This window comes from Pipistrellus kuhlii, unplaced genomic scaffold (assembly GCF_014108245.1).
Source record: "Pipistrellus kuhlii isolate mPipKuh1 unplaced genomic scaffold, mPipKuh1.p scaffold_m20_p_5, whole genome shotgun sequence".
Classification (NCBI taxonomy): Eukaryota; Metazoa; Chordata; class Mammalia; order Chiroptera; family Vespertilionidae; genus Pipistrellus; species Pipistrellus kuhlii.
The window spans coordinates 33,855,599-33,880,268 of record NW_023425551.1 but is presented as its reverse complement, the minus strand read 5'-3'; the positions used below and the strand labels follow the sequence as shown (position 1 = coordinate 33,880,268).

General features: G+C 42.8%; 1 protein-coding gene across 2 annotated transcripts; it reads right to left on the bottom strand.

Annotated features, from left to right (window-relative positions):
* Positions 1 to 567: 567 nt before the first annotated feature.
* POPDC3 (popeye domain containing 3) lies at positions 568 to 22,747 on the bottom strand. Of its 2 annotated transcripts, none has more exons than XM_036415259.2 (4): positions 22,563 to 22,747; positions 5,443 to 6,164; positions 3,006 to 3,114; positions 568 to 877 (listed from the first exon to the last, which is right to left on the bottom strand). In XM_036415259.2, exons 2-4 carry the CDS (start codon positions 5,925 to 5,927, stop codon positions 596 to 598), a joined length of 876 nt encoding a protein of 291 aa, XP_036271152.1. In that variant the 5' UTR covers positions 5,928 to 6,164; positions 22,563 to 22,747; the 3' UTR covers positions 568 to 595. The 2 variants fall into 2 exon arrangements, with proteins under 2 accessions (XP_036271152.1, XP_045428991.1); XM_045573035.1 differs by lacking the exon at positions 22,563 to 22,747 and adding an exon at positions 22,110 to 22,293.
* Positions 22,748 to 24,670: the final 1,923 nt, after the last annotated feature.

The following is a 24,670-nucleotide window of genomic DNA, read 5'->3' as shown; positions in this document are numbered from 1 at the left end:
ATGAATGAAGTGTAGCTACTAAATAGCCCTCACGATGGGAATATTATCGCCTCTCACATTTGTTCTACTGCCTAGGCATATTAAGTAACTTCCCATCTAAAAGAAATAATCGCTGCCTACCACAAGAATGCATCTCGCTTTCACCAGAGGTTGTAGCAAACAGTGAATTCCGGGAACACTCAGATGTTTCCCCATGAACCTCCTCCTGCTGAGAGTACTTACCATCGGCGCTTAGAGAAGCAGTGCTGATCTCCATAGGGCCAGACCACAGGTTTGAATCAATTGGAGGAAATATTGGAGAAAGCAGGATTTCATTCTCCCAGTTCTGAAGCAGGAAAGGGAAAACTTCCCATATTCATCTCCCTGCCCGCCCCTCCTCACCCCAATTTGTTCAAATAAGAACTACAGAAAAACCATTACAATTTATTCACAATGCAGAAGTTGAGATGAATAAAGCAGCTGGCAATGGCATCTTGCCTCTGAGTTTGAGTTATAAAAAATATTAATGATCTCAATTTTCTGTATTTTGCTATTTGGGGAATGATGAAGAGAGTCTTTTTTAAAAAATATAATTATAAAACTTCAGACTTCAATGTCATTTATCACAGTGTTGTCTGATGTTTCGAAAATGTCCTAGCAGGGGTGATCTGGGCTTTTTAGGACCTGCAAGTTGATAGAAGTTGGGTAACCGTATATCGTAGTGGTATCTTCCTCCTATGTATACCCTGTCATTCAAGGCATAGAGTTTATCTGCAATGTCACTGCCAATTAAAACTGAAAACAGGCGGGAGATGTAACGATACTGAGCGAAGAGCAAATATAATTTCTTTCTCCTCCATGTCACATACCGACAATCAGTTTCTGCTGTGAGGGTTACCTAAAAACAATAAAACCATGTATCAACAAAGATTAGGGAGCAAGAAAAGTTCTGTCACATTTTTTTGTGCCCCACCATTTTAAATGAATGTCCATTCTGTTTTTTGTTTTGTTTTGTTTTTAGGTTAAAAAAGCCCACCAACCCAAAACATTGTAAAAATAGAAAAAAAGAGAACAGAAACTGTATTACTATATATAATTTATAACATGAATAGTCGCAATATTGTGCCCATCTCCAATTTATCTGTTTTCTAAGTTCAGATATCTATGTTCTGCTTTTTTATTGAAGCGAGAGCTACATATACTAAAAATTAATAAAGTTGGCCAATGTTAGAGAAGTATCTTCAGTCAGTCCTGAAGACTGTAGACATTTAACCCTAAACCAGTTTCAATAGTACAAAGCAGAATTTATTTACCTCTCCTGCATATGCATATGGATTTGTATTTTTAGACACACATGTATGTTACCTGTATCAATCACAGGAAAACAGTATATACCGTACTATAACAGAAAAGAGGCCCGGTGCATGAAATTCGTGCACGGGGTGGGGTCCCTCAGCCTAGCCTGCACCCTTTCCAATCTGAGGCCCCTCCAAGGATGTCTGACTGCCCGTTTAGTTGGACATCCCTCTGACAATCCAGGACTGCTGGCTTCCAACTGCTCACCTGCCTGCCTGATAGCCCCTAACCGCTTCTGCCTGCCAGCCTGATCACTCCCTAACCACTGCCCTGCCAGCCTGATTGATGTCTAATTGCTTCCCTGCCAGCCTGTTTGGCCCCAACTTCCCTCCTCTGCCGGTCTGGCCACCCCTGACTGCCCTCCCCTGCAGGGTTGATCGCCTTCAACTGCCTTCCCTTGCAGACCTGGTGCCTCCTGACTGCCCTCCCTTGATGGCCATCTTGTGGTGGCCATCTTGTGACCACATGGGGGCAGAATCTTTGACCACATGGGGGCAGCTATCTTGATCTTGTGTGTTGGAGTGATGGTCAATCTGCATATTACTCTTTCATTAGATAGGATAGAGGCCTGGTGTATTGGTGGGCCAGCTGGTTTGCCCTGAAGGGTGTCCTGGATCAGGGTGGGGGTTCCCTTGGGGCATGGGTCGACCTGGGAGCGGGGCCTGTGGTGGTTTGCAGGCCAGCCACACACAAGCGGAGGCCCTGGTATCTGGAATTTATTTACCTTCTACAATTGAAACTTTGTAGCCTGGAGCAGAGCCAAACCCCCTGCTCACTCTGTGGCTGCCGCCATTTCTGTTTGGTTTTATGTATTTTTTATAATTGAAACTTTGTAGCCTGGAGTGGAGGGCTAGGCCAGCCAGGGGAGGTGGAAAGCTTTGCTTCCTCCATTGCTGGGCGCAACCCTAGTCTGTTCTTTCCAGCTCTGGGGCTGCTTCCATTATTATTGGGATTTACCTTCTATAATTGAAACTTTGTAACCTTGAGTGGAGGCCTAGGCCAGCCAGGGTGTGTGGAAAGTTTGGCTTCCCCTATTGAAACCAAAGCCTCTCAATTGCTCTCTGTGGCTGCAGCCATCTTGGTTGGGGTTAATTTGCATACTTGCTCTGATTGGCTGGTGGGTGTGGCTTGAGCAGAGTGATGGTTAATTTGCATATTGCTCTTTTATTAGGTAGGATAGAACCTCCTGCACTGATTATCTTTCAAAACTCCCAGACCTGGCAGCACAGCAGAGATAGGAAGTTTAGATCTTTGTTGCTAGAAACAACTGCAATCCATCAGCATCTTAAATTTCAAAAATAACTTACTTTGTAATAAGGGCAGGTCTTTTTTTGTTCTTGGTGTTTTTCTAAACAGTCACAGTGGCAGTGTGTAGTGTACTGTCAAGTCTCAAATAATTTTCATTCCCATTTATGCAGTTCAGCAAAGAAAAAGGTAAGAGTAATTCTCACAGACTCCTTTCTGTCATATGGAATACTCATTCTTCTCCTCATTGCTGGACCCCTATACAGTGACATTAATCGGCTAGAGTCAAACAGCTTTAGAAAGTCATGCATGCTGCATAGTATAATCCAAAGTGACGTATACATTATTCCTCTGCCACCTGCTGTTGTGTTTGTTTATCTGTGTGTGGAGAGGTGTGTTCACTGTGTGCGTTCGTTATCTCTTACCTGAAAAGTGCCTTCCTCGGTGGGTCTCAGTGAGTCCCATTCAGGAGAATCCAGGAACTGGAAGGGGAAAATGTAATGCAGAAATTCGCCATCAACTGTCACTCTGATCCTACCCAGACACAAAGAACAGCATTTATGAGGAAGGAGAAAGCCAGCACATAATTAGGGTGAGGGGCGGGTTCAGGTCTCTGAGGACCTTTTTTGGCTATTAAAATTTTGAAGGGCAAAGATTAAACTCCTGCATTACAATAGGTGGCAAGTCTCCTGTAAGATTCATGTACTGATGTTCCTCACATAGTTAGGGTTCTGGAATATTGAGCAAAATTCATCAAACAACTCATCAAGCTGTACATTTTTGATATCTGTGTGTATTACACTTCCATAAAAAGTTTCAGTGCACTCAGTCAGATTTTAAATGAAATAGAACGCTGAAGAACATAAAGGGGTACCTCTGAAAATTAAATACTTAACCTTTTAAAAAAACATAATCATATTGTTTCCTCTTCCAAACTTTCTGTTATATATATATATATATATATATATATATATATAGGCTCTTGAACAATATGAGTTAGAACTATGCAGACCCACTTACATGCCATTTTTTCTAATAAATACTGCTATATGTATTTTTTCTTTTTTATAGCTTTCTTAATAGCATTTTTCTTTTCTCTAGCTTACTTTTTGGTAAGAATACAATATATAATACATATAATATGCAAAATATGTGTTAACTGACTGTTTAGACTCAAGGGTGGGGAACCTTTTTTCTGCCAAGGACCATTTGAATATCATCATTCATGGGCCATACAAAATTATCAACTTAAAAATTAGTCTTCTATTGGTCAAACATTTATTTTATTTTTTATTTTTATTTTTTAAAATATATTTTATTGATTTTTTTTTACAGAGAGGAAGAAAGAGGGATAGAAATTTAGAAACATCGATGAGAGAGAATCATCGATCAGCTGCCTCTTGCACACCCCCTACTGGGGATGTGCCCGCAACCAAGGTATATGCCCTTGACCGGAATAGAACCTGGGACTTTTCAGTCCACAGGCTGACACTCTATCCACTGAGTCAAACCGGTTTCGGCCTAATTGGTCAAACATTTAATTAATTCACCCCTAATGCCTTGGCAGGGCTAGACCAAATGATTTCGAGGGCCTTATATGGCATGCGGGCTGGACGTTCCCCACCTCTGGTTTAAGAGATGGGTAAGGCTTCTGGCCAAACAATAGGCTATTAGTAATGCTTCATGGGAATCAAAAGTTATATGTGGATTTTGACTGTTGGGATCAGCAGAGTCAAATATTTTTTCCAATTGATTCTCTATCCCTGTGTTGTACAAAGGTCAACAGTGTGTTTGTGTGTCTGTGTCTGTGTCTGTGTCTGTGTCTGTGTCTGTATATGTATATGTATATGTATATGTATATGTATATGTATATGTATATTACTAAAGCCCCAGTGCACAAAATTCATGCACAGGTAGAGTCCCTAGGCCTGGTTGGTGATTCAGGGCCTATCAGGGCCTTCCTCCCCCCAGCTGCTGGCTGAGGTCTTCCTTTGTTCTGCACTGTCCCCTAGTGGTCAGTGCACATCATAGTGAGCGGTGAATTTCTGGTTGGCCTAACTCTGGAGGGGACAATTTGCATATTAGCTTTTTATTATATAGGATTGTATAGGATATGTGTATATATACATATATGTATATATAATAAGGCATGCCCACCTCACTTTTAGCAATTGCTAGAAATTACTGAAAGAGTTGATCATTATAAAACTAATTATTCTAAAATTCAATGATCTCTATTACTTAAAAGAATGCCCTATGAGAGTCTATTTAAAATACTTTGCATGGCACCGAAGCTGGTTTGGCTCAGTGGTAGAGCGTCGGTCTGCAGACTGAAAGCTCCCAGGTTCGATTCCAGTCAAGGGCATGTACATTGGTTGCAGGCACATCCCCAGTGGGGGTGTGCAAGAGGCAGCTGATCGATGTTTCTCTTTCATCGATGTTTCTAACTCTCTATCCCTCTCCCTTCCTCTCTGTAACAAATCCATAAAATATATTAAAAAAATAAAATAAAATAAAATACTTTGCATGGCAACAGAAGTATTGTATTAATTCAGTACTCATTTTGACTTTCAGTAATGATCTTGGAAATGAAATACATAGCATATCCGGATAACTCAATTCATATATTTGATTTCTAAGAAGAATGATTGAGGCTTTTAGATTGTTTCTTGCTCCAGGTAAATAATACCATGTACTCTAAATGCTATGGCCTATGGCCATGACTCATGTGTCAGGGCTTTCTCATGCCTCCGGGTGTGAAATGCCACCCAGGACTATGCTGTGCTGAGATAGGAAATAGAGCAGAAAGGAAGACAAGCTAGTAATGACTGTAGAAGACATTCAAACACCAAGAGTACAAACCTTCCTGAAACCAGCAGAGAGAGCCTGTCAATGGAGGTTTTCCCCTGCATGGCATAGCAGTGCTCCTTCTCCAAAGTGACCACTTCGGAGCTCAGAGCAATCGTTCTGAAGACGGGCACAGGGGTCCCCAGAGGCTGGAAGATGGAGCTGTACATCAGCTGGAATTCTCGGGCGAAGGTTATGCTGCGCACTTGATACGCAATGTGGACAAACTGCATGAAGCAGATGATGAAGAGCACAAAATGCCAGGAGAAGATGTCGGCGGCACAGATATCTACCCAAGCCCAGACGGCAGTGCAGAGGAAACCCAGCCCCAGCAAACTGAAGACATAAAGGAGTCCGAAGAAGCCACTGCCGCCCATAAAACCTACTACAAATAAAATACTGGCGAGATGATAGATGGCTCCCTCGGCCTCTTGCTTCCAGCCTGTGCAGATGGGGTGTTCATCTATTAGGTTCTTCCATACAGTGGAATTTCTCTCCATGGCTGTACTTTCCCGTTGATGTGAGATGATATCGAGATAAGTAATTAAGTCCTTTGCTTTTCCATCATCTGAGTTTCGCTAAATCCTCTCAGAACTGGAGAAAGCCTGGTCACTGGAGCTGTGGTGATGAAGGGTTTGGTGTGTAGGGATCCTGAAAAACGAAGAACCTCATGCTGGCTTCGCTAAGTGTATCTGGGCTCCTGATGTAGATCTAGACCACGAATCCTGTGTGGTTTCCTATGTAAGAAGAAGAAAAAAAGGATCTAGTTGGAGAACTGAGACACGTATTTAATAAATCACCAATATTATCCTAGATGAGCTCCTATTTTCCCTAAAGTTGGAGTATTTTAAGCACCAGTGCTGCCAAGTGTTAAATTTCTAGGAGATGCAAATTAGTTTTTAGAGTTATGCTTATTAATAATAAAAAATTATCAACAGACACTTTGGTATTTGATAGGATTAGCTAACTACAGATTCTTCAAGGGCGCTAAGTGCTGTAGTCAGCCAGTTTCGGTAACAGGAGTTCCGTGTACCGCATAATCACTTGGGAAAGTGACTGAAAGTGCAGATTCATAGGCTGTTTCCAAGACATGCTGACTCAGGATCTTCTCTGGAGGGCAGGCTACAAAGCTGGTATTTAGAACAAGCTTCCTACATGATTCTGATGCCTTAGTGCCTGGCCCTCGATGGCCCACCCTCCGAGAGACTCTGTGTGACAATGTTATTCACGCCTTAAAGATGAAGAATTTGAGGCTCAAAGAGGCTAAGAAATTTATCCCAGACCACACAGAGGTCGGTTACAGAGCAGAACATCAGCATTCGAGCCTGTATGCCGAATCCCACCCTGTGGCCTCCTCCAAAAGATGGTTTAAATTAGGCACTTTAAGGAGCCCTAATAAATACACAAACCACTATCTGGTAATTGAAGTCACGTATTAAGAGCTGTAAAATGTGCAGTGACTTAGATCAAAATTATTTGAGAAATATATGCTGTTTTTGTTTTTTTTGTTTTTTTTTTACTTTACTGTATTAGAGGTTATTTCAGAGTAAAGGTTGCCTCCCTATAACTAAATAAACATGACAGTTCCTGCTACTGGCATATTTATTTACCAGATGGCCAAAATGTTACCGACTTGTTCCCCTACACATACATTCTCTACCCTTTCAGCCATATGGCAAAAATGCTAATATGTAAAAATGCTAATATGAGTCACATATTTAAACCACGATGATGGAGCTGTAGGATATGTATCCTTTATCACCAGGTTTCCTAACAATAAATGGCTTTGATGGGAAGCATTCGTCAGATTGGTGCTTTAAAGTCATAATTAACATTCAACACCCTTGAACTTGTGTGCTATATTTAGGGTTATTTTTGAGACGGATTATTCCCAGAACACCTGTTAGTAAAGTGTCAGGTATCACAGATTTTGTTTCATAGAAGAAATGTGCACACACGGTGAAAATGACTTGGCTGAGGTTTGGGAACAGGAAGAGGACTAGACATGGAAGGAAAGACGCTGCTTTATTGAAGTTCCGATTTGCCATCTTGGATAGGGATTCTTTTGCCAGCAAGAGATGGCTTTAAGAATGCTTACCGGGTGAATCGTTGAAATAAGCAAAATAATAATAACAATAATGAGACCCATAACGTACAGCGATATTTTTGTTTCGACTCAACTTGGCTTTCCAATGCATTCCAAACATTCTGCATCCTCCTACGGATCACCTCCCCCAACCGCTCCCCCCACCCCCAACACTCTGAGATTCAAGGGAGACCAGCACCCTGAACATGTTCGATTTCTCTTTTACATAAAACACAAAACTATCTGCTAGTGGATATTCAAAGAAAAAAAAAAATTTTTTTTTAAATACAGGGAGGCGTGTGAACTGTGAAATACCAAACCGCAAATGTCAGTCTCCCTGCTGGTTTGCTTTTAGCAGTAGGGTATTTCCACTTAATCACTTCCTCGGGATGCCCCACAGCCACCACTGCCAGTCCTAAAGAGCACTGCTCATGGCGCTCTGAGCTTTGGTTTGAGCCACCTTAAAAATTTATGGTCCCTGACAAAATGTTCCAGTGATTCTAGTGGGGAAAGGCCACGTAAACCGTTTGTGGCAGTTCAGAAGGGAGCTTATGGACATCTCGTCCCCTTAAAATGTGGACCTGGGGGATGCACTGGGCCATGTATATCCCAGGAGCGTGACCCTCTGTGGTTGTAAGAGGAACGGTGCTTCGGGTCGTTTTCAGTTGGCTTCGGTTTCAATAAGCTGCTACCAAGCCATCTTCTATCCTCGATACTGTATCCCTGCCCTGATTACATTACTCCACACCCAGCCTTTCTCCACTCGGTGTGTTTTTGTTCAGTCACCAAAACAGATGCACTTTATTAGAAGAGGAAGGACTGACGGGGGCAGGTGCTGCGCATGAGTGTTCCTTTGCCCTGTGCCAGCAAGTGCTGCATGAACGCCGAACATGATTCACTAGCCAGCTGCTAAAGGCTTGCGGGCCTTAAGTCATGTTTCTGGGTACATAAACGCTGGAATACTAACATGGCACCATGGGTACATTAGGCAACAAAACCTATCTTCTCTACCAGAGAGGTTAGCACACGAAGATGCAAATGATGGAGACAAACTTGAATGCAAATGAACGCAGTCGTACCAAGTACCCTCCCCCCTCCTTCTTTTCTTTTTAAAATTTAAGCCCCTGAGTAGTTACGGTATATAAAGGAAGGTATGACATGTGACACAAACTTGGTGGCAAACTAATGAAGACTAGCTCAGAAATGGCATTGACCTGTTCAGAACGCATACATTCATTATCTTGTGGCATCACGTTGACTATCACGAGGGAGGCAGGATCTAAATCATCGCGCCAGCTCACAAATGAGAAATGCCTGGCACAGGGCTGGTAAAGTCGCTTGCTTCAGGTGAAAGAGGCAGTAAGTCACCACCGCGGGTGGGTGTGCAAGTCCCCCTCCACTCAGCTTCTTGCCTCTCCAGCAGCGGCTGCTATCTTTCAAGGACATCGACCTGATGTATTAATGTGCTGGGAGGCCTCAGTGGGATATTCTGCCAGGACTGGTTTGCTGGGAAAATAATAATCCCAACAGTGCATATTTAAGACCTGCTATAGCCGCGTGTACTGCTCTATCCATAATGCTTAGACTGCTACAAGGGACAAGGAAATAGGAAGCCACTCATGGAATGACTGCTTTATTACTATTCAACATCGACTAATTTCCTCTCGTAGATTCTGGAATTCTTAAGGGACAAAGAGAAATTTTTTCATAATTCTAACTCCTGGCACTCAATGACGGTTCATTGAGTGCAGAGCAGTGACTTTTAACCTTTTTTTCATCTCAGGGCACACATAAAGTAATTGCTAAAATTCTGCAGCATACTAACATATATATATATATATATATATATTTTAATTTTATTTATTTATTTTGCCAATCCAACAAAAAATAGATATAATTTTAATTCATTAACACCGGATGGCTATCGTTGTGTTGGGTGTTGTCATTTTTTAATTTGACAATCTAAGGGAAAAGAGGTCAGTGCCCTAACTAAATAGTCAAGCATTGCATGTTTTAAAAATTCTGGGGCCACACTGGGTTGAAAATTGTTGGTGTAAGGAGCAAACACTCTGCCTTCTGGATTCCAAGTCTCCATCCAATTTAATGGATGATCTAACTTCTGTCACCAAGAGGAACAGATATGGGGAAGATCCCAACATCCAAGATAGTTCAGTACAAAGACATTATGGAATTGAGACATCACTTATTTAAAACTACAGGCTCGGTGCATGAGAGTCATGCACTCGGGGGTGGTCCCTCAGCCTGGCCTGTGCCCTCTTGTAGTCGGGGACCCCTCGGGGGATGTTGAACTGACAGCTTAGTACCTTTCAGCCTAAGCCAGCAGTGTCACAGTTAGACATCCTTAGTGCCGCTGCAGAGGCAGGAGAAGTTACCGCCACTGCTGCTGCACTCACCAGCCGTGAGCCCAGTTTCTGGCTGAGCAGTGCTCCCTCTGTGGGAGCACACTGACCACCAGGGGGAAGATCCTGCATCGAGCGTCTGCCCCCTGGTGATCAGTGTGTGTCATAGCCACCAGTTGTTCTGCTGTTCATTTGATTTGCATATTAGCCTTTTATTATATAGGATGTCTGGCATAACTCCAAATCCACAGGGGAAATCCTTTTGTCTTCTTACAACCTTGAGCTCCTTAAAGAAAGCAATTGAATTACTGATCTGATTAAAAACAACTTTGGCCCTTTCTGGTGTGGCTCAGTTGTTTGGGCATTGCCCCTGCACCAAAAGGCTGTGGTTCAATTCCCAGTCAGGGCACATCAATGTCTTTTTTTCTCTTGCTCTCTTCCTCTCTTTCTCAAATCAATAATAATAAGAAAAATATCTCTGGCTGAAGATTTTTTTAAAAAAATGACCCTTCCCTGGTTCCACCCCAGAACTACTGGGCCAGGAAGATGAATCTCTAAGAAGCTCCCAGTTTATCCCTCGCACACTCATGTTTGAGAGGCGTTGTTTTGTGTTGTTCTTAAATGGCCTCTGAATTATCGCTGCTTGTTTTCAGGGCCTCAGTTTTGTCTGTTCTTGTTGACCGCTAGCCTGTCTTCCTTGGCTGATTACTTGGTGCATTGCTCTTTGATCCTTACTTGTCCTTCTGTGGCTGTAGTACTGGTGTTAGCATACCATTCTGTTATGTAGTTGGCCCATTTTGCATTACTACTTAACAGAATGGATCTAGTCTTAGCTGTGCCCCTAAATAACGATGAGATTTTTTATTTTATTTTTAACTTTTACTAGACATGTTTCCTCATTGGTAAGATGAAAAAGCTGGACAAAGTAATATGGGGTCCTTTTAGTTCTAAAATAACATGACTCTATGTGGAATATAAGATTGATTACTCCAAATGTGGGTCAAAATATAGAATGAAGTGGCAAAACTGAATTAAGACTGCAGGTCTTAACAGTAGGTTGATATTTGGGGCCAAAATCTAGAGGTGTTTCAATGAATTACTTAATTACTTAAAGCCTGTGTTGGGGGCACCGACACTGGCATTTTCTCCATAAATGTATTAGGGATTTTGATGTGCAATCAAAAGAACTACTGAACTAAAGACAGGAAACGGTTCAGGGTCAAGAGACATCAGAACATTCTGTAGGCTCTGAGTTTTGTTTGTCTGTTTATTTGTAGAGAGAGAGGAGGAGAGAGAAACATCAATGCAAGAGAAACAATTGGTTGCCTATTATATGCACCTCTACTAGGGAAGGAACCTGCAACCTAGGTATGTGCCCTGACAGGGAATCGAACCTATAGCCTTTTGGTGTATAGGATTACGCTTCAACCAACTAAGCCATACAGCCAGAGAAAGACCCTGAGTTTTTATCACCTTTATTACGTATTTGGAGGTTTCCATCATATATTGTATTACATTACAAAATGTACTAGAGGCCCAGTGCACAAATTTGTGCACTTTGAAAGGAACTGTAGGCTTCAAGGCTGTGGTGGGCACAGGGGCAGGTCTCAGCCCATCCTCTGCATCCCCACCTGGCCCCCCCCTCATCCCCCAGTCTTCTGTCTGCCGACAGCCCTGATTCTGCTGCTATTGCTCCCATGCACTAACAGCACCAGCCCTGCTCATACCCGCTGACAGCGTGGAGCGATTGGGGCCGAAGCCAGCAGTGGGTGTGAGCAGTGGCTCTGGCACCAGCTATGGGTGCAAGCAGGGCCAGCGCTGGCAGTGGGTGTGAGCACCGGCTCCAGCTGTGGTACCAGTGGGGCTGTTGCCTGCAGTGGATGCGAGCAGCTGCTGGCCCCAATCGCCCCTCAGGAGCAGGGGGAGATGGAGAAGCCCTGAGGGGCAGTTAGGGCCAGCAGCCACCACTTGCAAGCGGCAGCTCCAGCACCGGAGCGCCTGGTGGAACTGTGTTGTGTGGGAGCAAAGAATTTTCAGTAACCACCAGAGGCTTGCCTGATGATGGTGACCGGCACCCTGCCTTGGTCCAGAGCCCCTGCTCACCTGCTTCACCATTCCACCACAGCTGATACCCACCATGTTCTGTGCTCTGCCACTTGCTGCTGACATCCACCATGTTCCATGCTCACTCCCTTGTGGTCAGCGCACATCATAGCTACCAGTTTCTCAGTTGTCCCGCCTTTTGGTCTATTTGCATATTAGGGTTTTATATATATATACTAGAGGCTGAAGCACAAAATTCATGCAAGGGGCTCTACCCTTGCAGCCGTGGTCACTTGCCTCAGCCCTCACAGCCCCAGCTTCATCTGGAAGGTCGACTGAAAAGAAGTCCAGAAGGTCATTTGGCTGTCGGGTCTAATTAGCATATTGCATTTTTATTATTATAGAATATACATATAGATATTATATTTACATTATATTACAATATATATACTTAAACAGTATATCATAATATGTTTATTCTCTCATATTTATATTTAAAAAGAAATTAACATAGTATGTGTATTTTTAAGATATAAACTTTATTGATTGGCATGTGTGTGGATATACAGGATAGAGCAAAAGTAGTTTTACAGCCAAAACCGGTTTGGCTCAGTGGTAGAGCATCCGTCTGTGGACTGAAAGGTCCCAAGTTCGATTTCGGTCAAGGGCATGTACATTGGTTGTGGGCACATCCCCGGTAGGGGGTATGCAAGAGGCAGCTGGTCGATGTTTCTCTCTCTGTAAAAAATCAATAAAATATATTTTTTTAAAAAGTAGTTTTACAGTCATGAGTATGTAAAACACAGTTTATTCTTATATTATTATTAGTTATTGTATTATTTTCCATATGAACAACTTAAATCTACTTTCCCCCCCACCCTGTATATACTTGGAATTCCCCTCTCTAAAACAGAGTGAGTCTTCAATAAATGTTTACTGGCTGATAAGGCTACCATTGCTCAGGCAGAAAAGTAGTGTTTGGGATAGTTTTGGAACAAGCAGGTTAATAAGCCAGGAAGCCCAAATGAGAGATGTCCTATACCCGAATCAATGGGTCAGGTATTGGGCTAAAAATAAATAAAAGTACTTATTAGACTCTGAGGAAGAAGTGTCTCTACTAACAGAGGAACAGAGAAGGGTTGGTGAGCTTGGGGAATGGTAAGAGATCCCAAAGAAAGAAATCAGAAGAAAGAGGGACTCAGCTTTAGCTTTGTTTAATCTGATGCCCTTGGGTCTTGAATTCACAACAAAAAATAAGCTGGAAGGGCACATATTTAATAGTTACGCAGGACAACAATGACTAAAGACTGGAGTTGGCAAGATTATTGAGAAAGTGTGTACAGAGAAAACTGAGAATCATGGCCTTTGAGAAAACTCTAGAGCTGTGCTGTCCAACACGGTAGCTATTAGCCACATGTGGCTGTCAAGAACCTGAAATGTGGCTGGTCTGAGCTGAGATGTGTTGTACACAATGGCTTTTGAAGACTTTATACAAAGATAAAGAATATGCCATTAATAATTTTTATATTGATTAGATGTTGAAACGATAATGTTTGGGGAAATATTGGGTTAAAGAAAATATTGAAGTTAATTTTTCCCATTACTTCTTATTATTAATGTTCCTACTAGAAAATTTAAAAGTGCATATGGGACTTGCATTATATTTCTCTTGGACAGTGCTGGTCTAGAATCTTTCAAGTAACAGAGAGAAGAAATGAAGACTTGGCATGATGCTGTGCAGACAGTGCATATGTATTATGTATAAGTGTATAAATATGGAAGAATTATCTAAGATTAAGAACAGAGTTGATAGGAATGTAAATGATATTGGCTACAATATTCATTTGTTAGTCAGTAGATGTTATCCAAAGCATAGATGTCACCATCTGTGTCTTCCTACATAGATGGCCAACCCTACTGTAGCTCTTGGCCTTTATCCTACTTTATTTATTTATTTATTTATTTATTTATTTATTTATTCCTCACCTGGATATTTTCCCATTGATTTTTAGATAGAGTGGAAGAGAGAGGGAAAGACAGAGAGAAACATCGATGTGAGCGAAACACATCCATTGATTGCCTCCTGCACACTCCCTGACCAAAGCTCGGGCTGGGGAGGTATGTGTCCTTGACTGGAAATGAACCCAAGACCCTTCGGTCCACTGGCTGATGCTCTATCCACTGAGCCAAACCGGCTAGGGTGCTTTTACCTGTGTTTCCCCGAAAATAAGACATCCTCCGAAAATAAGACCTAGCGCATGGAAAGATAAGACATCCCCTGAAAATAAGACCTAGCGCAACTTTGGGAGAAAAAAATTAATATAAGACACTGTCTTATTTTCGGGGAAATAGGGTAGTACGTTATCTTTCTGCCTTAGAATTCCATTTTCCCAAGCAATTATATGAGATGGTTTCACTTTCTCATTTCATTTTTTGATGATACCTTTTGGAAATCCTAGACCACATGTGTCAAACACAAGGCCCGCGGGCCAAATCCGTCCCGCCAGGCCTTGCAATGTGGCCCGCACCACGCTGCCATCACTGCACTCCGCTGCGTTTCCATCACAATGACAGTTTATGACTGTTCAGTAAACCATTCGGCCCGCGATTTAGGCTGGATTTTAGATTTTGGCCCCTTCTCTGATTGAGTTCGACACCCCTATCCTAGACAGACAATCTCCTAAATTTTGTACTAGAGATTGGACTGTGGCCTTCTGGATTCCATAGGGTCCACACCAGCCTTTGTTTTCACATGATGCACGGCTCTCTTCACGCACACTAGGCTCCTAGGCTGGACTGTGCCTTTGCCCTTCATAGAGAGCTTGGCTTTTCTTGAGACTTGGGGATATTAGAGAACTTGCCTACAGGCTATGCTGGACTTCTCGGATTCTCACCAAAGTCACATTTGATTATCTGCAGCCAGGATTCAATTTTTCCCTTTACTGCATACTGTGGTAAGCAGAAATCTAAGATGGTCCACAAGATTCCTGTCCCACTGGTGCCCAGGCCCTGTAATCCCCTCCTTTTCAGTGTGGGCTGAACCTGTAAATGGCATGGGACAGATGCTCCCTTGATTAGGTGACATTATATGGCAAATGATGCTGGAATGTTTATTCCGGTGATTACGTTATATAAGACTCCACTGTAGGACTGGAGAGGAACTGGAAATCAGAGAGACATATTCCTATTCACCTGGAAGAAAGCAAACACCATGTTGTGATCTGCCTATAGGGGCCACAAGGCAAGAAATTGCAATGGTCTTGTGAGCTAAAAGAAGTCCCCAAACCAACACTTACCAAGATAATAGGGAGCCTCAGTCCTACAACCACAGGACCTTGAATTCTGCCAACCACCTCAAACCTATACCCTGAACTGCAAATGAGGAGTATAGCAGTGTGGCTGACACCTGGATTGGAGGCTTGTGAGGCCCTGAGCAGAGGATCCACTTCAGCCATGTCTGGACTCCTGACCAACAAAAACGATGAGATAATGAATTTGTGGGTTTTTTTTTCATGAGCAAAATTATCTTATTAAGAAGAAGATGCTCAGCCAAAACCGGTGTGGCACAGTGGATAGAGTGTCGGTCTGAGGACTGAAAGGTCCCAGGTTCGATTTCGGTCAAGGGCATATATCTTGGTTGCTGGCACATCCCCAGTAGGGGGTGTGCAAGTGGCAGCTGGTTGATATTTCTTTCTCATAGATGTTTCTAACTCTCTATCCCTCTCCCTTCCTCTCTGTAAAAAAAATCAATAAAAATATATATTAAAAAAAGAAGAAGAAGAAGATGCTCAGGTCAGAATGCAAACATGCCCCAGATATCAATTCTCGCAGTTGAAGAGAAAGTGCACATCACCTACTGCCCTTTAAAAGAGAGAGTTTATTTGCTTCTAAAAACTGTATTTTTCCTCTTTCAATGGAAATTTTTAGGCCAAGGAAATTTGTGTTTTAGTTGACTAAGTTTGTGTCAATTTGTTACAAAGCAATGGAAAATGAATACACACATAATGATGAGTACTCACTATACTTTTATTTATTTATCTAAAAATCTACATTTATGATAGACTTGGGATACAGATCTATGAAACAAAAGACACTCAGTGCTTGCTAGGTTTATATCAGGAAAATTAGGTGCAAATTGTTCTTTAATGGTATCTGGAAAACAAGATCGACGAGAGGCCCTGAGAATTACAATTAAATTCACTATAGTTCCCAGCATCACTTTTAACGTTTTCCTTTCATGGAGTCAGGTGGCCCCAACACTGCTAAGCATTTATACACACAGGCAACTCCCAGAATAGTTATGTCATTCATAACTAAGTTTGCAGTAATTTGTTACAAAGTGTTTGTTTTTCACCACAAACTTAGTCACTTAAAACAACACAGATTTATTATCTCCAAAAGTTCTGGAATACCGTGTTTCCTTGGTGGACATTCAGTTTAGTCAGTTCTTTGTAAAATTGAACTATTATGTATTGGGCAAATATTTGACATTTCAGATGCACCCAGAGACTCACACACAAAAGACAGTCCACAGAGACTCAAAACAAATAGCTCTGTAATTGTTGAATTGTGTGACTCCACCAAATTCAGTTGAGTTGAGCAAAGGGAAATGCAATATCTAGTTGCCATGGTTTTTTAATCCTCATATACCACAATTACTACTACTACAACCATGGCTACCACTACCAGCATCTAACATTTAGAAAGCGCTTACCTACTAAGTGCCCAATTATGTTTCTACGTGCCAGACATATTTCTGTGTGCCAGATATGTTTCTAAGAACCTTAAAATATTAAAAGTTTTTGAACTAGGTAGTTTTTTTGTGTGCCAATTTGACAGATGACAATAACTGAGGTATAGAGACGTTAGTAGGTTGACTAAAGACACACAAATGACAGAGCCCAGATGCACTGCAGGCAGACAGATGCAAGCACCTAGTCTCTTCACCACCACAACTTACTACTTCATGTACAGTTTGAATCTAAATATGGATGTTCTAGGACAAGTCAAAGGATTCTTGTTTTCTCTCCCTTCAGTTCTAGATTCAACGAATTTAAATGTTAAATTTTTTTAGCAACACGGGGATAAGGGGTGGGTCCTATGTTGAATCACTAATCCTCTGTAATTCTTGATTTGAAGAAACAGCAAGAAACATCTCCTTGTCAAGCTTGTCATTTGATTGCTGTAGGAAAACAATCCACATGCTCTACCTCAAGCTCTCCTGACTTTTCCACATCCTGGGAATGGCTAAAGGGGCAAGCAGGAAGGGACTTACTTTGGATAAGTTGCTGTTACATCACACAGTTAGTGCACCAGAAGTTACAGGTGAAAGATACCAAGAGAAGTGGATTCGTATACACATTAAAGAGTTTTCTTGTCTTTTAATTCTCACCCAAAGACATGTGTGGTATTTTTTAAAATTGATTTTAAAGAGAGGAAGTGGGGAGAGAGAAACATTTGCTACCCGTTCTCAACCCAGCTGGGGATCGAACCCGAAACCTAGGTATGGGCCATGACTGGGAATCGAACCCACAACCTCTATGGGTCAACACTCCAACTAACTGAGCCACCTGGCCAGGGCTAAACAGTTTTTTCTTGATATGAGTCAAAAGGAGACACCTTCATTTCCTTCTCAAGTGACCTATATTCAGCAAATGAACTCACTTTTTCTGTGCTCATTATAGTTAATGTTCTCATGTACTTTCCTGGCAAACACACCTAGAAAGTTTGTGTGCTACTTGTCTATATTATTTTTTAGTTCTTTTCTGGCTAAATAACTGGGTGGCCCACGCACCAGGGTCAGCGATGTTGGAAACCACCAAACGAGCTCAAACAAGGCTGAAAGAGCACTTCTGCAAGGTGTGGCGAGTTCTTTCCAGGAAATGGTGCAGAGATAGGTTGTTCTGGGAGAAAGGTTGCTTACTGTGTGGTGCTCAATCCACGTGCTCCTCAAGCTTTTCATGTCTTCTGGTTCTTTCAGCCTTGTTTTTATTAACTTCACAGGCTCTGAAGTTATTCCAGCTACAGATATCGCTTGTATATTTTGTGGCGTTGCCTGTCATGCATGACCCACAATGTGGATTATTGCCTTATGTCTGCTGCTCAGAAAATAATGCCACATATTCTCATGATTCTTTTAAAATATTTGATTATCTCAAGCTTCTCTTTAGCATTGAAGCTCTTCTTTGTCATGCACTATTGGGCATTTTTTAATCAAAATGCTTAGACATTCTTTGGATGCTGAATGGCTGAATTGCTCTCTCTCTTCTCTCTCTCTCTCTCTCTCTCTCTCTCGTGTTTTAATTGATTTTAGAGAGGAGTAAGGAGGGAAAGAAGAGAAACATCGATGTGAGAGATACATGAATCTCTCTAGACCTTCCAGCGCACCAGAGGGGGCAGCAATCTTGTGTGTTGGAGTGATGGTCAATCTGCATATTACTCTTTTATTAGATAGGAGAGAGGCCTAGTGCATGGGTGGGGGCCGGCTGGTTTGCCCTGGATCAGAGTGGGGGTTCCCTTGGGATGTGGGGTGGCCTGGGTGAGGGGTCTGTGGTGGTTTGTAGGCCAGCCAGTGACCCAAGTGGAGGCCCTGGTATCTGGGATTTATGTATCTTTTACAGTTGAAACTTTGTAGCCTGGAGCAGAGCCACACCTACTGCTTGCTCTGTGGCTGCAGCCATTTCTGTTGGAATTTGTTTACCTTCTATAATTGAAACTTTGTAGCCTTGAGTGGAGGCTTAGGCTGGCAAGGGCAGGCAGAAAGCTTGGCTTCCTCCATTGCCGGGGAAACCCAAGCCTCCCTCCTGTTCTCTGTGGCTGTAGCCATCTTGGTTGAGTTTATTTGCATACTCACTCTGATTGGCTGGTGGGCGTAGCTTGTGGGTGTAGCGGGTATGATTGATTTGCATATTACTCTTTTATTAGATAGAATGTCATATATTTAAAAAATTTTTTTGTTGATTTCAGAGAGAGGAAAGGAGAGGGAGAAAGAGATAGAAACATCAATGATGAGAGAATCACTGATCAGCTGACTCCTGCATGCCCCACAATGGAAATTGAGCCTGTAACCTGGGCATGTGCCATGACAGGGAATCGAACCATGACCTCCTGGTTCATAGTTTGGCACTCAACCATTGAGCCACACTGGCCAGGCTAAAATGCTATATTTTAAAGTACAGTTTAAAGTCTTAAAAATCAAAATACAAGTAAGCTTGTTATTTAGAACTTCTATCAAAGAACAAAAAACAAAGAAACCAAAAACATCTTATGTGACTCTTGGGTAGCACATTACGTATTAATGTGTCTGTATCCTTCTATTTGTCTAAGTGCAAAGAAAGACACACAAAACGATCTTCACTTAATGTTAAGGATGGCTATTTTAAAAAATATTTATATTTTATTGATTTTTCACAGAGAGGAAGGGAGAGGGATAGACAGTTAGAAACATCGATGAAAGAGAATCATCGATCAGCTGCCTCTTGCACACCCCCTACTGGGGATGTGCCCGTAACCAAGGTACATGCCCTCAACCGGAATCGAACCCAAGACCTTTCAGTCCACAGGCCGACGCTCTGAGCCAAACCGGTCCCGGCAAGGATGGGTATTTTTGGATTCTGGGATACTATTACTTTGTGTACATATCTATATTATTTGCATTCTTTACAATTCAATAATAAAATGATTATATATTAACTTGAAAAATTTAAAATACAAGAATTTCAAAGAATATAATAAAAATTCATTAGCCCAACAACCAGAATTCACAACGCATCAACGTTGTCATATTTGAGGGTCTTTTTTATAATAAAATAATTCCTGCCCAACTGGTGTGTCTCAGTGGAGTGAGCATTGTCCCATGCATCCAAAGGTCACTGGTTCGATTCCTCTCAGGGCACATGCCAGATTTCAGGCTCAATCCCTACTTGGGGGCATGCAGGAGACAGCCAATCGATGTTTCTCTCTCATTGGTGTTTCTGTCGCTCCCTTCCTCTTTAAAAATCAACACACACACACACACACACACACACACACACACACACACACACATATATATATATATGAAATTCCACACAAAAAATTGAAGATCACCATGGATTGTTCTCTAGCTCCATTCCTCACCTAAAGCTCCCTCTATATAATTGTATTTATCCTTCCAGTCTACATAGAATAATTTTAAAATTGCATTTAAAATTAAATGCAAGATTAGAAATGTATCTTATAATGTGGTGTGTGGTTTTTTATCAGATTCACACTTAATTTTTTTTCTGGTGAATGATTTTAAACATATACAAAAACAGAAAGTACTATATAGTAAACCTCCACATAACCATTACCCAGATTCAACAATTATCAAGACTTTGCCACATAGTTTTTTGAAATTAAAAGTAAACACTGTAACCTGTTCATCTTCCAGTTTGTTCGGTCAATAAACAGACACCTACTAAACAAAAACAGGGTTAACTAAGATTAGCCTGTGCTCTTCCCACATGTCAGGCACTGGCCTTCCACACACTGACCTCTTTAGGAGTCACAGCTCTGCAGCCTAATTGGCATTTTCATTGTTCAGAGTGGAAAATGAGGCTCAGGGAGATGGAGATTCTTCCATAGGTACCAGTTGCTTGTCTTTCGAGCTTAAATCTGCCCCCTCACCTCCTTCAATTTCAGAGTGTGTGAGTCATTCTGAGGTCTCACTCTGGGTCTCTGAGAATTACTCCACAAATTCTCTGGGTTTGAGGAGGATCCAACATTACTGCAGGGACTTCAAGTCAGCAACTTTTGTTGACTTATTTAATTTGGAAAGTACTTGTAACTTTCACTAAAACATTTTCCTTAATGAAAGAAACATTTCTCCTTTTCCTTGAAAAGATCTATTTAATGTATACTTTTGTAAATTCTTATTTACTCTCTGAGTCATAATCACAGCTGACCAACAACCATATTTACCAAAACAAAACAAAACAAAACAACAACCGATTTTAATTACAATTTTCACACTTGCAAATCTATCTTGGATATTTTCCAAGCAGTTTAGAAACTTCTTGACTGCTGTGTTGCTTACGTGCTATGCTCAGGTACTACAGCAAATGCTTCATAGCCATCCTTGATCATTCCTGCAGACTATTACAAAATAGGCAGACGGGAGTGCTTCCGTGTGTCAACCCTATGAGTCAGTCTTGTGGTACAAGCATGGGATTTTGGTTTCCCAGGACACATTTTTATTTAATAGCACATAACGTCGCCATTTAGAAACATAGGATGCACAATGATTCAGCTGTTTTTAGAGACTGATTAGATGAAAGAAACTCAACTATGTCTCCTAGCATAAAATTTTAGGATGAATAATGTCTTAATGTCTTACTCTCGATTTCCATTAATATTAGTATCCCAAATTCTTCAAAAGACAAACACAGTCTCTCAGGGAAGAAAAGAGACTTGAAGTTCATCTGAGATCAGCCAGACCTCATTTTGCAAATGTGGAAAGGGGCCCAACTTTTGTTTTGTTTATATTTTGTTTTGACAAACCCCTTGTTTGGTTTTCTGTTGCCACAAAGAACAAGGGCACGTAACTGTACTGTCACACCAGGGATAGGTACATGCAACAGTTTCTGATATTAAACATAACAGAAAAGAAAACAGCCACCGAACCTTCGTATGAGCTGAGAGCGGTAATTTTTAAGGATGCCGTAAAACTCCACCGCAGTGTGCAGGATTACAAATTCAAAATACCTAACTACGAGAGTTACAGTGAAAAGCCGGAAGGCAGATGGTCACATTCTAAAAGTTCAGTCCGTCTAATTAAATTATGTTCAAAAGCAGGCTTCTAATTCGACTTTTCCATGCATTATTTAAAATGGAAAAATTTCAGTTTTTGCAAATGTTTTCTGGCTAAAACAACTCCCCCCCCCCCCCCCCACCCCCTAGCTCAATGACTGTGTTTTGATTCTGTGCCTTGAATCTCTTCCTAAAATACAGACTCTCAGTAGGTATTATACCTCTGTAACTGACCTTGGTATGGAGGTAAGTTAGTGGTTTTCAAATTTCTTTCCTTTTTCCTTCCTTCCCTTATTTATGTTGGCAGGGCGATCCCCAAATAGAGAAAACAGGTCAGGGTGACCTTTGGATGAGGCAGCTTTCTCTTGCCCCAAACCGGCGGCCCCCCCCCCGCCCCTCCCCCGGCCAGGCCCAGTACAGACCAGGGACAGGCAACTCCCAGTCTCGCTGCGCGGGCTTCCCCAAGGTGAAGTTGAAGACTGTCAGGTCCTCTAGGATTGGCTTTTCCCCCTTGAAAAGCCCGTCTTTTTCTTTGCACTCCAACGGTGCCTGGGGCCAGAGTGGAACCCACAGATCCGAGGGGACGATTGGCCACTAAGGCCGGCGCCCACAGCAGCAGACCCTCCCGCATGCCAGGCTCCCGGTTGGCCTGAGCTGGCCGGGCACCCAACGCCCCGCGCCCCGCCAGCAGCGCGGACGGAGCAGTGGGCGGCGAAGCCCAGGCGCCCGGGGAGGTCGGTGGCCTCGCAGCCCCCCTCCCGGGGCGGGGCCGGGGCACCAGCCGCGCCGGCAAAGTTGCCCCGACGCCAGGAGGTGCCAGGGCGCGGACAGGTCCGGGGAAGCGGCGGCCGCGGCGGCCCGCGGTCCCTCCTTACCTCTCCGCCTCCGCTCCGCGCACAGCTCCGCTCCGGGCCGCACAAGTTTGCCCCCAGCCCCGCGCGCCCGGCTCCCGCGCTCCTCGCCTGCCGCCCCCGGCCCCCGCCCCGCCGTGGGCGCGGGAGAGGCAGGAGCTCCGGAGCGGCGGGCGCAGCGGCGCGGACCGGCGCGGGGACGGACGCGCGCCCCGGTGCGCTGCGGGGAGGGCGGGGGTGGCGGCGGCCCGGGCAGCCCGGGTCTCCAGGGAGCAGGCACTGGGGCCAAGGCCTTACGGGACTCCTATGAACCGAGAGGCAGCTGCGGACAAAGTTTGCAAAGACCGGTGTTTGGAAGTGGACACTGGTCACGGTGATAACATAAACCAGATATTTGCTATGGTAATAGGCAGAGAGCGATGGAGATGACTACAGGAATGAAAAGCTGTGAATCCTCCCTCTCACTCTCCACTCTTAAATCCCCCTCCACTTCCTTTCCCCCCTACATACACCTTACATACACTACATGAGATATGGCCAGAAGCGAATGGGAAGATTGGATGTACATGACAGAGAAAGGTTGATATCTTGATTCAAATCAGTAAGCATCTCAAGCGATTGGGTAAAGATCGTAAACAATCATAGACAAACAATATTTAAGTGCAAATGATCAAAACAAAGTTCAAATCAGTAAAACCCAATAAAAGCATGCAATTTAAGGCAACCATCAAATGCATCTTTTCTCATCCTGCGAACTTAGTGAAATTTTGTTTTGCTTCAGGGATGAAACCACATCAGTGAAACACACAGCTTCCTCAAGGATTTCCATCTCCTCCCTTCTCTCAATAGCCTTGCTTTCACTTTGATTTAAAAAATATATATATATATTGATTTTTCATAGAGAGGAAAGGAGAGAGAGAGAGAGAGATAGAAACATCATTGAGAGAGAAACATCGACCAGCTGCCTCCTGCTCCCCTCCCCACCTCCCACCGGGGATGTGCCCACAACCAATGTACATGCTCTTGAGCGGAATGGAACCTGGGACCCCTCAGTCCCCAGACCGAAGCTCTATCCACTGAGTCAAACCGGTTTCGGCCTTGCTTTCACTTTGTATAAACTTTGGTGACAGCGATGCTGGGAACAAACATTCATTGAATATTCAATGTCTCTTTGGGCTCTCAGAATAACTGCAAACGTAATGAACACAAATGGTGAAATTATCCTCCTTTAATTGATGCTGGAACTGAGAACAAGAAACCATATTCCTACATATCGTATGTGGCAAGAAACCACTTGACTCCCAGGCCTTTGCTCTGACTCTTCATTCCAAAGATTTATTCAGAAATGTTGAAAATTCAGTTTAAAGTGGACCTAATTCATGGTGTGTGTGTGTGTGTGTGTGTGTATGTTTAAAATTTGAAGTGAGAAGGTTACGAGCATTGACATTAGGTATATTCTGAGTTTAAATTTCAGTTATTTAGTGTTTCACATTTTCACATTACAGTTTTAAAGAATAATAATCATGGTTATTTTTAATTTAAAAATTCAGAAGCAATGAAAATAGGCCTGTGTGACAGACTCTAAGGTGATCCATGATTCTCACCACCTCCTGGTGTCCACACCCTGGTAGAATCTCCTCCCCTTGGGTGCAGTTGGGACCTGTGACTTGCTTGTAAACAATAAATATAGCACAGGTGATGGATGGCAATTCTGTGACAGCAATACATTGCAAAAGACTCTGTCTTGCTAGCAGACTCTAGAGATGTCCTTTCTGGCTTGACGAAGTAGGTGGACATGTTGGGGAAGTCCACCTGGTAAGGAACTGTAGGTGGCCTTTTGGAGCTGAAAGCAGCCTCTGTCCAATAGCCAGCAAGAAGCTAAGGTCCTCAGCCCTACAAACACAAGGAGATGAGTTCTGTCAACCATCTAAGTGACCTTGGAAATGGATTCTTCCCCAGTTAAGCCTCCAGATGAGGATGCAGTCCAGAGGACAACTTACTTGGTTTGTGAAATGCTAAGGAGAGGACCCAGTGAAGCTGTTCCTGGACTCCTGACCCACAATTGGGAGATAATAAACGTGTGTGTTTTTAAGCCATTCAGTGCAGCGGGCTGGCATGGCCATGGCATACTC

What these genes read in the sequence shown, in the direction of transcription:
- POPDC3 (XM_036415259.2), bottom strand. Translation starts at nt 5,927, where the DNA reads ATGGAGAGAAATTCCACTGTATGGAAGAACCTAATAGATGAACACCCC. An exon ending in TCTCTGCTGGTTTCAGGAAG is followed by an intron (nt 3,115 to 5,442) that starts GTTTGTACTCTT and finishes GTGTCTGGGTAG; the next exon opens with GATCAGAGTGACAGTTGATG. An exon ending in CCGAGGAAGGCACTTTTCAG is followed by an intron (nt 878 to 3,005) that starts GTAAGAGATAAC and finishes TATTGTTTTTAG; the next exon opens with GTAACCCTCACAGCAGAAAC.